General features: G+C 40.8%; 1 protein-coding gene across 1 annotated transcript in view; it reads left to right on the top strand.

Annotated features, from left to right (window-relative positions):
- The window catches only part of SESN3 (sestrin 3), a 45,033-nt gene extending 31,830 nt beyond the window's left edge, over positions 1–13,203 (top strand). Inside the window, exons 7-10 of the mRNA XM_051639757.1 lie at positions 1,179–1,294; positions 3,631–3,821; positions 4,232–4,376; positions 5,131–13,203. Coding sequence (XP_051495717.1) covers positions 1,179–1,294; positions 3,631–3,821; positions 4,232–4,376; positions 5,131–5,217 — 539 coding nt within the window. The 3' untranslated portion in view covers positions 5,218–13,203. The remainder of the gene's footprint in view (positions 1–1,178; positions 1,295–3,630; positions 3,822–4,231; positions 4,377–5,130) is intronic.
- Positions 13,204–13,470: the final 267 nt, after the last annotated feature.

Below are 13,470 nucleotides of genomic sequence, written 5' to 3'. Positions count from 1 at the left end.
CTTGCTCTGTTTTTCATTGGTAAGGCAGCATTAACAGTGCAGATGAACTGACACCCTTTGCGATTTCATTATCAAACCAGAGCTTCCACAAGTCTCTGCAACTTCAGGCATATAAGACAGATAGGTTGTTTGAGACAGAAGAGGTTTTTTTCATGGGTTGCTGATAGTTTTGTTTACTTTCTTCCCTCTGTCTTTTGCTGGGTTGAGTTGAAGAGTCTGTCATGTTGGCTTTTACCCTTTCATAAAATTCAGCCCATGTCAGGGGAGAGGAGTGTTTGTGTGCAGGTTTTTTTTATTCTTCACTACGGATTTGCTGTAGCAGATGCTGTGCGAGCTTCTTCCCAAGCAGTTATGTTTTGATTGTTTAATGAGGCAAAGAGGAGATAAAGCACTTCTGCAATTCTTAGATTAACTGACTTTTCAAGGTGCTAACAGTGGACATATGGCAACTGTTCTGCCAGTGCATGTGGAAGCAAGCCAGGATTTTAACATCAGGGTCAAGTGCAGTCAGCTGTGCAGTAGTCAACTTCTGCAGAGGTAGTTACACATCAAGCCACCTGTTTATTCTGGAGGGAAAGATTGATTCCTGATAGAGAACCTGTGCTTGCTTAGTGACACGTTTTGGAGCTCTTTGAAGATGCTTAGTTACTAGAGCTTCTGGCAGAATTTCATCCTGATGTACTGTGGATCTCTTTGCTTTCATATAATCTTCAACTGCTGTTTACAAGTGGAGGGTTGCATTGCTTTCCGGTTGCTCATCCCCAGGTCACAGAACAGAGCTGGTGTAGTTCCTGACACCAGACCTGCTCAGCATAGCAACCGCGCTGTCAAGGGTACATTTTTCTGTTTCTCATCCTAGCACAGTGACTTTACTAACAGGATTAACCTTCTCGATTAAAGATACCTAGCCTCCCTTGGATGTGAGGAGAGAGAAGAGCACACCTCCAGACAGAAGTTCAGCCCATCTCTTCCCATCCTGTGGAAGTACTTTAGATGTCTGCTACAGGCTGACAGTTAGTTGGCTCAATGAAACAGATTTGGATTGAAGCTGTTATTTCCTTTTTACCACACTCTTCCTTTGCACAAGTTCTAAAATTGTTCTCTAGTAGAATGGTAGTTATAAGTCATCATTAACTCATGTGCTCACCTGAATCAAAGCATTTTGCTGCTTTTCACAGCATTTGATGATGAAATAGTTTCTACAGATGTCTCCCGCTATATCGAAGATCCTGGGTTTGGGTACAAAGACTTTGCAAGGCGAGGAGAAGACCATCTGCCAACATTCAGAGCTCAGGTACCATGTCCTTAAAGTACATTCACTCACAGAATGTTTGTATATCTCATTACAGGGCAAACAGCATAAAGCAGTTCTAGCGGGGCATGCTGCTTTTCTTGTCCTGGTCCATAAATAACTCCAAAGCTTCCACAAATCTACCTGAGATGAGTCATTTACTCTTTGTAAATCTCAGACTTAGCTTTCAGTCTTACTCCAGTCATTACCAGAATTAATATTTGAAAACTGTAGAGCATGTCACTAAATCTGGAATAAAAGTGAAAGGTAGAAAAGATAGAATTTGTTTTCCATCCCTCCAGATGTTGTAGAAAAAAGCCATAGGAAGAACTCTTTATTTCTATAATTTTATCTAGTATTCTCTGTCCAGTAGTTATCAATACATGGATGCATATATGTCTGTGAGAAGAATTTGGTGAGTATCATTCTCACATGTGCACCAAATCCCTGAACTCTGAATATCAGAAAAGAAGTTTTTAAATATGGTTACTGAAGATTTTGGCTATATTTGAATATTTATTTATTTTTTTAGTGCAGTTGAAAGAGCAGTATGTACCTTTTACCTGTACGTTGTCTTACATGCTGGCTTCTATTTTCATGACCAGACTCATGAACTTCTTCATGATATATAGAGCAGGAGGGTTGTATATTCTAGGTGGTTCTGTTCCACCTTACAGAGTAGATTAATCAGCAGTCTAGTAATAAATTGTTATCAATAGAAGAAATTTTAAACTAAATCAGAAAACTTAAATTAAAAAAACAGTTGGTGCAGGAAAACTTCATTGTCTGAAGATGTACCTAAGACTGTAAAATGAAGAATCCGTGATCTGTCTCAGGAAATGTATTTAGCTATAGCAGCAGTTGCTGTTAATCTGGATAATTTACTGTCTACCTAAATCCAGTGGATAATGCCAAAAATAATAAGGCAGAGTCCGTGCCTGTAAATCAAACGTTCTGCTTAACTACTTTAGGAGCATCAGTCTGCCATGGAAAAAAGCTGTGCAGAAATTGAAATCAGAACTAAAACATCTCTGCTCTTAAATAAACAGGACGGCTCCTGGTCTACGTTCAAAAAGTCACCTTGATAACTTCACTTTATTAAGTATGTCCCGCTCTTAGGTAGTTAGATTATATACCCACAGCCTCCCAAATGTTCTGCTATTAATGCTATTTGAAGTTCAATAGCATCCCCAAACCCTGCAATAAATCCAATCTTTGTTCTGATAAAACGAGACTGGGGGTTTAAATCTCTGGGTTTAAATTCAGTAATAGAACAAGGCATTCCATGCACAGCATAATGTCTTTATTTTTCCCCTTTTGCATTGTTAGTGTGGATTAACTGCTGTTAATAAACAGTGCTTTCCACCTCCTGGGCCTTCTGGTTTTCAGAGGCTTTTGTGATGCCCCAAGTGTCCTGGACACCTGTACAGGGCTGTTAGAGATGGCATATTTCTCACAAGCCTTGCAGTGTTTAGGACAGGCAGCTGGAGGCCAGTGTGATGTGGTGCATTTCAGATGTCACTGAATGCAGCTGAATGTTGTCCTACATACTCTTCCCCACTATCCTAGTCAGGGGGCCAGTCCTGTAGATGTGCTCTAAAGCACCTGGGTGAGGACCCTTGCCCAGCAGTACCTTTGTAGAACAGCCAGACACAGGAAGGACAGAGAGATGTCCTCAATTGTGAGGATGGCATCAGTGATTGAAAGATGGAAAACTTGCCATGGATATGGGCAAACCAACATGTTCTGTGTAACCACAGCGTGGAGAGTGGTTGCACACTTCTCTGAAGCAGGGTTGTCCTCTGCTGCTGGTGCTGTGCCACCACTCTGCAAAGATTTCCCATTCCCGTTAGGAGCAGGCAAGCTTTTCTCCTTGCAGTCCAGGTGCTTGTCTAAGAGCAAAGCAGCCTGGCTTTTATTAGTTTGTTCAGGACAGTGCAGCACTTTACCCAATGGGTGTCCATCCTGGGTGGAAGTAAATACTCCATCTCTGCTCAGAGCTAAGCAGCAAAGCCTCCAGGAGGAACATGTTTTTTTAACTTAAAAGGCCTGTCCCACCGGTCAGAGTGAAACAGCAGACAATGGAAAATTGCCTCAACACTTCAAGAAAAGCTTGGGTTTTTTCTCCTGCAGGCTAATGATACCAAGCTGGAGGTGGGGTGTTGTGAACTGATATTCATTGCCAGGAAGCCTGGGGGAATGCAGGAGATACAGATGAAGGATTCAAAATGCCAATTTTCGTTAAGATAATAAAGTTATAACTAGCAAGCAACAAAAACTGTGGAGATATAGAGAGGAACTTCATTTGTGCATTTATATATTCCCTTCTCTTCCTTCAGGACTATACTTGGGAAAATCATGGCTTTTCCCTGGTAAACAGGCTTTATTCCGACATTGGGCATCTCCTTGATGAGAAGTTCCGGATGGTGTATAACCTCACATATAACACTATGGCAACACATGAAGATGTTGATACAACTACGCTAAGAAGAGCTTTATTTAACTATGTCCACTGTATGTATGGAATCAGGTATGGACAGAAATCCCTCAGCTTAGGAGTGCATTTTAAACTGTGTAAACAGAATGAAAATCGAACCATGTGAAACACATGAATTTAGACTCTAGGTGTTAAAAGTGGAGATGGTACCTCAGTCTGGAAGTTAGAGTGGTTTTGCTGGTGTATCAGTAAAACTTTTCCTTCCAGTGGAGAAAATTAATATGAGTCAGGATGGAAGTTATTACAGAAATGTCTTCTCTGAAGCCAGCCTGTATCCTTTGTTCAGAAAATGCAACAACCTAGTCTTTTCAGACCCTCTATTAGCAGCAGGTTTTCTAGCATGTGTAATAAATACTCCAGTTGCCAAGCTTAAGAATTTAATGCTGCAAAAGACCATGCTTTTCAAAACTTTGTCCAACAGAGTGATTGTTTGTGTTATTTAGGTATGATGACTATGATTATGGAGAAGTGAATCAGTTACTTGAACGCAGCCTGAAGGTTTACATAAAGACAGTGACCTGCTACCCAGAGAGAACTACCAAGCGCATGTATGACAGTTACTGGCGCCAGTTCAAGCACTCGGAGAAGGTGGGTATTTCAAAGCCAAACTGGCTTCACAGAGACCCCCTGCTGTTCAGAAATGAAAATAGTGATGACACCTAAAAATGGCAGTATCTGTCAAACAGACTGCTTTTAACCAGAGAAAAGCAAATGAGATTAATTCATGGAGTGTTAGATACCAATTTTACAAAAATACTTGTCAGTGTGTTGGAAAGACTGTTTCTTTTTTTATTATTATTTTGAGCGACTGCTCCATAAAATTGGAACTGACAGCTGTAAAAGTGGATAAACTTGGGAATGCAGAAGTGGCCAACTCTGCCAGTACTTGGGATTTAGGGATCAAAAAAGATCTTAACTCATATATATATATATGCATATATATATGGAACTAGATGGTCTTGAAGGTCCCTTCCAACCTGAACCAGTCTATGATTCTATGATTCTGTGCTCCTATATGATGGTCACGGGTGGTAGTAAAGAAAACAAAACATAGTTCATAAAGAACTAATAGCATTAGCATACAAAAATAGTTTTGTTGCAACTTCTTGGATGGAATATTGCTTAAAGCAGCATTCCAGTTCCTTGCAGTCCTGGAATGTTGTCTAGTAGTGGCATGCTACACAGCTGTCTGAAGAGGAGCTGGAGTCCAGCGACAGGCCACAGGGAGAATGGACATTTTTTCTTGCAGAAATACTTTACTAAAGTTTAGAAATTTTAGCCTAAATGAATAAACAATGTTGCATTCAGAGGTGAACTGAACGGCTGGTTTAATCTGTGACAGGTTCATGTCAATCTACTTCTAATGGAAGCTCGTATGCAGGCTGAACTTCTCTATGCCCTTCGTGCCATAACTCGCCACTTGACCTGAAGCGTTCGCGGGGCTGGAGCAAAGGAGATTTTACCGAGTATGTAAAGACCTTTTGAAATAGATACACACCAGAAGCTGTTTGTGATGTAGCATCAGGTTATTCAATTCTCTAGTGTCAAAAGTTTAGCCGTGCTTCCTGACGGCTGTAATGTGCAATGATGTGTTTTATTTTCTTGATGCTTAACATTACTAATGATAACAAAAGTAACACTGAGGAGCACGACTCTGCATTGGTTCCAGCTGGATTTTCTGCGCAGTCGTCAGGTTCCTGAAACTGTTTTTATTATATCCAATCCTAGCGCTTTGTTCTTTAAGCACCAGAGTGAAGTGCTTAGAGACTTCTTTTTCCAAGCAATCATTTTTCAGATTAGTGGAGTCCAGCAGAAGGTGGGTTCTGCCTGTCCTGAGAACGTACCACCACGTCGTGACTCGTGACAGAGACGCGCGGGCTGCGTTGCATTGAATTGCCCACTGGATTCTTCTGTGTCTCCTGGAGACTGCTTGCCAGTCCCTGTCTTACTACAGCAATTGAAGGTGATGCGAGATGTGGATGCAAACATTGAGCACACTTTAATGTGAAATTAATCATGATGAATCCTACAGCATGCTACTGAAGTGAGAAATTCATCTGCTTTGTCGTGCCCCTTCCCAAGAGAAGAGGCCTCATGATTTGCCATTTCAGCCACACTTACTGTGTTTCAGTCATGCATAATCTTGTTTTACTGACAGTCACCCTCAGTTGTCCTTACAATATCCATGCTCATCACATCAATTTGTTTCTTTGGCACCTATGAAGTTAATACACAGGCTGACCAAAAATAGGGTTGTGGGGTTTTGTGCACTCTCTTCTTTCTCGATGTTTTAACTAAGGAAAGTAAAGGAAGGCTAGCATATCTGTTCTTTCATATTGAACATATAGAAATTTATTTCCCGTAACTTTTTCATAGCATGAAATCTTAATATTCAAAGTTTCAAAAGTTTCTATGCATTAGTGTGAGTGAACAAAAGAAAAGTGCAATATTTAAAAAGAAGGCAAGCTTTTTTCCCTGTCATGCCACTGCTAAAGTGTCCTTCTTATATAGCCATAAAGAAATTTTAAAACCAAATTTCTTTATTGTCTAAGGCCTAGCAGTTTTGTTTTAGCTTTTATGGCTTAAGACAACCTGATATTGAGATGCCAAAGCATCCCCAAAACAAAGCATTCTTGGACAACCGGTAACATTGGGGAAGGGAAGAAATAAGCTGCCAAAAATGTCACACTTTTGTGCTGTTTTCTGTTGCTTTGGACTAATTTTTAAGAGCACAAAATGTTGATATTTATAGCTTTATTTTGTATTGCATTTAATGAACCAGTGAAGTGCCTAAAGAGATGCTTAAACTTACCCAGTAGGATGCAAGTTGTCACTGCTTCAACTGTTGTCTCTTAGTTTGGACTTTCCATATTTCTTTGAGGAGGGTGACCTTTATTTCTGTTGCATACATTGAAAACTCACCAGAGAGTTGGGGTTTTTTAATGTTCCATTGGATTGTAGAAGTTAATACAGGATTCTTTTTCCATTGGTGATTGCAGAATAGCTTAAAAGATACTATTTTAAGACTCTTCATTGACAAAATCATGGACCAGTATGCTACTAAAGTTAGTTTTCTCTTTTCTTCCTTCTTCCTGACACCTTGGTGTGACTTCACACGTTGTTTTTTTCGCTTTATCTATCTGTTCCAGATTGGAAAGCTAAATGATTGTACATTTTTCTGCACTTTCAGACTGCAGACTCTGCATGTGAAAACTTTTTGAGGAAGAAATCAGTAATTATTTTATTTTCATGTAACGTTGGCTATTTAGAAAACTACCCAATAGACAGCATCAGAGCCTCTTCTGGAGAGAACATTGGGTAAAACATCAGATTTATTTATCTTGTATAGCTAACAGCACAGATTTCTCAGAAGGTTTGAGATGCTCATATGTATGAACTTAGATTAATTTTCTAAGTTGTTATGATATTTTTTCCTCCCTCTTGTGACTGTAGTGGCCATACCTAATGGCTTTCGTGCTTAAAACAGTTCTGCTGAGATAAGCTTTCATGCAATACTTCTGATTTTTTCAAGTGATGGGAACTGTACAGTACTACTTTAAATTCTTGTGCTTTGAAAAGTCAAGTAGTTCTCAAGAAGCAAAGTTGAGCTCTGGACAGGAGGTGAAACTAGATTTGGGTAACTAATATGATGGCTTAGTTTCCCTTCAGAAATGCAAATACTCTTAAAGTGGGTTGAGTTTTATGTTTGGAAACATGAGTGCCTTTACTTCTTTTCTTACGAAATATACTTGCCAGCTCAAATGCCTTCTGAGCGGAGTACATGAGCAGATTTGAAATACAGAAACCATCAATGGATTGCTTCATAAAATTGGTAGTAAACCAGTGATTTCTTTTTTTTTTTTTTTTAAGGTGCCATATGAAGTTACATATGGCCTGCAAGACATTTCACCGTAAGAAATGTCACTGTACAATTAGTTTGCTATTTCTCTTTCTTTTTTTTTAATATTAAATGCAAACTTGAAACTTCTGGAAATGTTTTCCACGTGGCATTTTTTTTTCAAAGTATTGCATTTGCTGTGTAACAATTTATAGCCTCGGTTTTTTACTCAAATTTATGATTTTGAATAGATATTTGTCCAGAAGAGGTGTTTAAAGTCAGACAACTCTGCCATACACTTTATGCACGCTTTAGGCTCACACTGTGCCAAATTTTAATGTGCAAGTATTCTTGAATTTTTTGCATTTTTAAAGCACTCATGAATGTGAATCTTCATGCTTTGTTCATTAAAACTATTAAGAATACCATAATTGTTGGAAGTGTAGATACTATCCCTCTATGTTCCTTTACTGGAATTGATATTTACCAGCGTTAATGCTAGTCCACAAAATCCCAGCCATGAGCAACATGAAAACAAAGTGTACAGTCTCCTGTCTGCTGAAGAGAAAGATTGGTAGATACAAATTAGCCAGCCAGCACAGGGAATGCTGTAAGTAGGGAAAAGAGCTTTTGAGCATGGACAGCTTCTCATCGTTGCAGAATTGCTTCAAAGCGTGTGTTGTGATAGTGGAAATTCTTGATGAAATTGCTCTTTCTTTATTTTTTATAATGAAGAGAAGTAAAAAAGGTGCTGACTGGAGAAAGCATTTGTGATTCCCAGAACACTCTGCCTGCAGCTGAACATCACCAGAGTGCTATCTTAAAGGAACAGAAATTATTTTAAACTAGGGTACAGTTTGTGCAGATAGCTACTAAAGCTACTGGTGTGGTATCCTGTGAGAATTTTGATGATCTGCAGAGGGACTTGTTTTCATCAAGACTGAACTGAAACATATGTTCTTTGTCCCAAATACTTCAAAAGGATGTATTTTCAGCTTCAGGAGTTAAAGAATTGCCACTATCAGCTCTTCCTGTGTATTACAAAAAGTTTAAGCACAGAAAAATCAGTGATTGTAAAAATTATAAATGAAAGTTTCTATAAATTTAGAACAGATCAGAAAAGAGCAAAAAGGAAAACACTTTGTTTCTCTGTAACTTCAGTGCAAAAGGTTAAAGCATCAGTTATTCTTCAAAAGTATTTTTGTTCATAGTGATGTTGATAGATATTTTCATGGGGTTTGGAAAAAGCAGCTAGTTTCCTAAATTTCAGTGGGAATTTAAGCACCTAGGCACTCAGCAAAATCCTGCAAGGTGCATTTTTTAGTCCAATTTTTAAACATACTTAGTCACCTAAATTCAATAGAAAACAATTGGTTTCCATAGAGATTAAAGGAACAGATCCATGTGATTTGCAGCGATTGTTAATGAAATGGGTTGTTTTGGGGACTTAGTAGAGGCTTAGAGAAATCTTTCCCAAAGCAGTTAAACTGTAAGCTGCTGCTCTTGCAGAACAGGTTCTCAATGTTTCTCATGCATGTGTGTTTTCCATGAACATAGGCATGCATTTCAGGCTCGTGTTCCAGAGTTTGGAATCCCTTTTAGAAGAGCTGGATTATTTAAACTCTGCTTGCAGACAAGATTTATTTGTGGTAGCAAGTGGAGAGCTTGTGTTTGGACTAAAAAGTTTTGACCCAAAAGAAATACTCCATATCTTCTTGATTTCAAGTTATGTACTTTCAGTTACTTTCCTTAGAGGCTTGGATCCTTCTCCCATAAATAAGGGGTGATGTTGCACAAAATGGAGAGAGAGGGGAGTGAGTTCATTGCAAATTAACTTTCCCAGGCTGATCTGAACATAAAACTGTAAGAGTTGGTTTGCCATTAGCAATAACTCCAAGAGCTGGACAAAAATGTCAGTTTTCACTATCTGAACTCCGGATTTTTTCTCCCTGATGTCCCCCAGCACTACATTTGTCCGAAGAGATGCATCCACCAGCTTTTCCACATTTGGGAATTGTAAATGAAAATTTTTATATCCAAGTGAAAGTGAATTTAGCATTTCATACCTGCTGCATAGATGACAGGTGTGGAAGATGGAGAGAGCACAGTAGTATGAGGAAATTTAGAAGCATCTTGATCAGTGTTATTTTATCCTTTAGAGCACATTTCCTGGCATGAGGTCATGCTGCTGCTCCTCCAAGACACATCAGGTCTCTCTTGCAGACATTTAATCCTCCTGCTGCTCACCAGGAGCAAAATTGTCATTTTCCAACCTGCCACCACCACCACCCTACATTCAAGTGCTTCCTGTCTTCCCAACTCACAACCCCTAGCAGTCATGTAGGGACAACCTCCTTAGCCTTAACCTTGTACACCCATGCTAGGTTCCTGTTTCACCATTTGCTGTTAGTTCAGAGGGTCTTTCTCATGGTCAGAAACACTTAATTGCTGTAATAGTTTATTTCTGGACAGAAAAATTCTAAATTCTGGTTTGAAAGGATGACACTCAGTACTTGCTTACAACTTGTAGGTAGCATTTGCCAGTAGCATATCAGATCCCATCTCTGGAGGTACAGTAATAATCCAGTGGATCCACTAAGGAAATGCTTTCTGTGGCAAAACTCCCCATGTCTGAGCTGCTCAGCTGTATAGGTCTCTTAGAGGGACATCTAATGGGAAATTTGAGGTCTTCTTGTGCCAGGCTTACAGAACCATTGGATTGGCAACTTCTCGGGTGCCTTGCAGCCAGACAGACCATGGCTGGCATCTGGAACAAGTGGATTTGGGTTTTTTTGTTATATATGAGATAAGCAAATGCATCCCATGGAGTGGCTGCTGGAGATGTAGGCAGGCTTGAGTGTTCCTGCAGGTACTGAGTATCATCAGGGCTTATGGAGAATAGAAATCTGAATTCTGCTCTTGTTCCCTACAGTAGTTAGAGATGGTATTGAAGATGCCAATTAATATACTAATTGTGGGGAGCAAGCCATGCTGTCTGTCAACATTAGAAGGTGTAGACCACAGGTGTTCCTAAGGGGACACAAACAGTGTGGAAGAAGTTGACATGTTGGTTAGTTGAGGGAACTTCACCAGTGTGTCTGAGAGATCTTTGAGTATGTCTGTGCATAGGGAGATGGTGGAAGATGCCTCTTTCCCAGGTGTCCAGAGGGCTTCTGTTGGACAAGAACTGAGACCCTTTTCTTACTCTACAGATGGAGCAGGGGAAGGGAACCATTTACTTCTGCCTGAGAAAAACATGCTGCTGTTGAATTCCATTTTCTTGCCCCCATCAGCCCTATGAAGGGAGCTTTCAGACAAAATAGGTGAATCACCAAGCATCATGTCTCCAGCTGAGGGGTCTGGGCAGCAGCAACAGCAGCAGGTCCAGACACGCAGGGTCCAAAACTGTTTCTCATTGCCCACTTCATGCTCATGTCGTGCCACCAGACCCAAGCCTCTTCCCTCCAGCCCAGCTGCCATGTACCCAGGTGGCTGCAGGAGCAGCTCGCTTGGGGTGGTGGGAGATGCAGCTTTTAGGGGAAAAATGATAATAATTAGGGTACAGCCCTTGGACTCGGCAAGGCGATGCAGTCAGAAATATTTTCATGACTGTGACCGGAACTGGATATAAACTGTAGCTTAAAAAAACAGGAATTTTGTAAACTTGAAACCTCTCGGTTTTACCCTTTTCTCCTTTTGCTGGAAAGCCACACGATGAATGTATATGCTTTATCTTTCTATCCGGTATAACTGAAAATCAGACTACCAGCTCCTTGTTTTGTATTAGCCTCTTTTTTTTTTTTTCTTTCACCCTAAAGAAAAAAATTTGTGAGCAATATATGTAGCATGCTGTGAACGTCTGTTTTGATCTTTATAGTTACTCTTTAATCCATCAGTATTAACACCAGTTCTTTCTTGTGTTCCCCCTGGTACTTCATATGCAGTGTAAGCAGAAGCTGTGATCGGCTTTGCAGTCCTGTGCTGTGTTACTGTAACTCCTTGATTTTTTTTTAGGAAGCACCTGACTGTGGGCCACCCTGGGGCAGGCAGCGTGCCCATACACGACTGCCACTTTTCAGTCTCTTGTACTATGTATAGTTTTAAGTAGAATAAGCTTTTTAACAGAATATTGATGCGGTTTCTGAGTCACGCAGGCTGCAAGTGTCTGGTGTGTGAGAGTCTTTGTATTTATAGTTGTTGGGGTTTGGTTTTATTTTTTTTTTGTTTTGTTTTGTTGTTGGTTTGTGTTTTGTTTTTTTTAAATTCATAAAGTAGCAAACTTGATAAACATAGCCACTTTAAACTGCTCTTGCTAAACAGACCCTGCTGTAGATAAAATACCACTGTAGACACGGAGAGGCCCACGGGCACGCCTCGCTCGATGCTGGGTGAGCTGAGCCCCTCTCTGCAGGAAGCACGGGCCAAGTTGCACGGCTGCCCTGCTTTGGGCCACGTTTGGACCTGAAGATCAGGGAGGTTGGGGTCAGGCGTGTGTTTCAGCTCCCCCTGCCCATAAGCCTGATGCTGGTTGCCCCCCATGGTCCCATCACCAGTGCCCAGGAGAATGTGAGCCATGCTGGTGTGGGACGGATGGACAGACCAGCCACTGGGCACAGTGTTTCTGCAGCGGAGAAGCTTCCAAGCCTCTCCTGAGTGCAAAAATTAGCCCTTGGTTTGCTGTCTGCAGAGCCTGGCGTGTCGGGGGTGAGAAGTGGCGTTAGCTCCCTCTGGGCAGCTGTGGGTCTGAGCCCCCTTGCCCGCAGGCTGGGGGGCAGGCAGGGCAGAGCAGGGCAGTGCCCAGGGGTTGGTGTTTCATTGCATCTCCCACCTCTCACCCTCTGGACAGGGGGTAAATTGTACCCAGCCCAGCAGCTGTCAGTTTCTTCTCAGCCACGCAGGTGTTTTGGGAATAAGGACAAAGCTCTGATCCTGCTGCTCCGTCCCGTCACCATGGAGTGGGGAAGCTCTTTGGGTCCTACAGCATCCCACGGGGAGGTGGCACATTCATCACCTGTCCTGCCTCCTGGGCCACCACCTGCCCTGAGCTCCAGAGATGTGCCACAGCCTCTGTGCTCTCTGTGCTTTTGCAGGAGGTTTGCCTGCAAGGTGAGGCAGCTGCTAGGAGCTCACTGTGGGTTTCCACAGCAGCTTTCTTCATTTAATTTTTTCTATGGTTGCTGGTTGGGATTTTTTTTGTTCTTTTTTTTTTTTTTTTTTTTGCAGAGCAACAGACTGACCTAGTGGGATGGATTATTTTTTTGTGTGTGACTTTTGTTAGTTTTTAAGTTACCCGACTTGAATTCATCTGAACAGATGCAGAAGGAACTTCTTTTTTTCTTTTTTTTTTCTTTTTTTTGTGAGTTAAGAGACAAAAATGCATTTTTAAACAAAGGAATCATGTATTAACATTTTAACAGCAATTCATAAATCTGCACTTTTTATGAGGTTTTGAAAAATCTATTTATAGGTACGGAACAATGGGGTTTGTTTAAAACTGTATCGCATTTATACTTGCTGAAATTACTTTCATTGTTATCAGTAGGAATTTCATTGGTTAAATAAAATGGATAAAACCTGTCTCCTGTTCAAGTTGTCATTTGCCACATGCTGAGGAACATGTCTCTGGAGCAGAGCATCCTGTGTTTTGGGATGAGATCCAGTCCTGGAAGAGTCATTCCCCTCCATGCCCTTGTCCTGGTTTTTAATCTGTGTATTAATACAAAGGTTATTTAATCTATATATAGTTAGATACAGTTAATAATGCTATTTAATCTATGTGAACATAGGTCCTGAAAAATGCATGGTGTGTGACGTGGTGTTTGGGGTGTATCTTATCCTCTAGCT

This window comes from Apus apus, chromosome 1, assembly GCF_020740795.1.
Source record: "Apus apus isolate bApuApu2 chromosome 1, bApuApu2.pri.cur, whole genome shotgun sequence".
Taxonomy (NCBI): Eukaryota; Metazoa; Chordata; class Aves; order Apodiformes; family Apodidae; genus Apus; species Apus apus.
The sequence above is the reverse complement of the archived record's forward strand: the minus strand, read 5'-3'. Positions and strand labels throughout refer to the sequence as shown.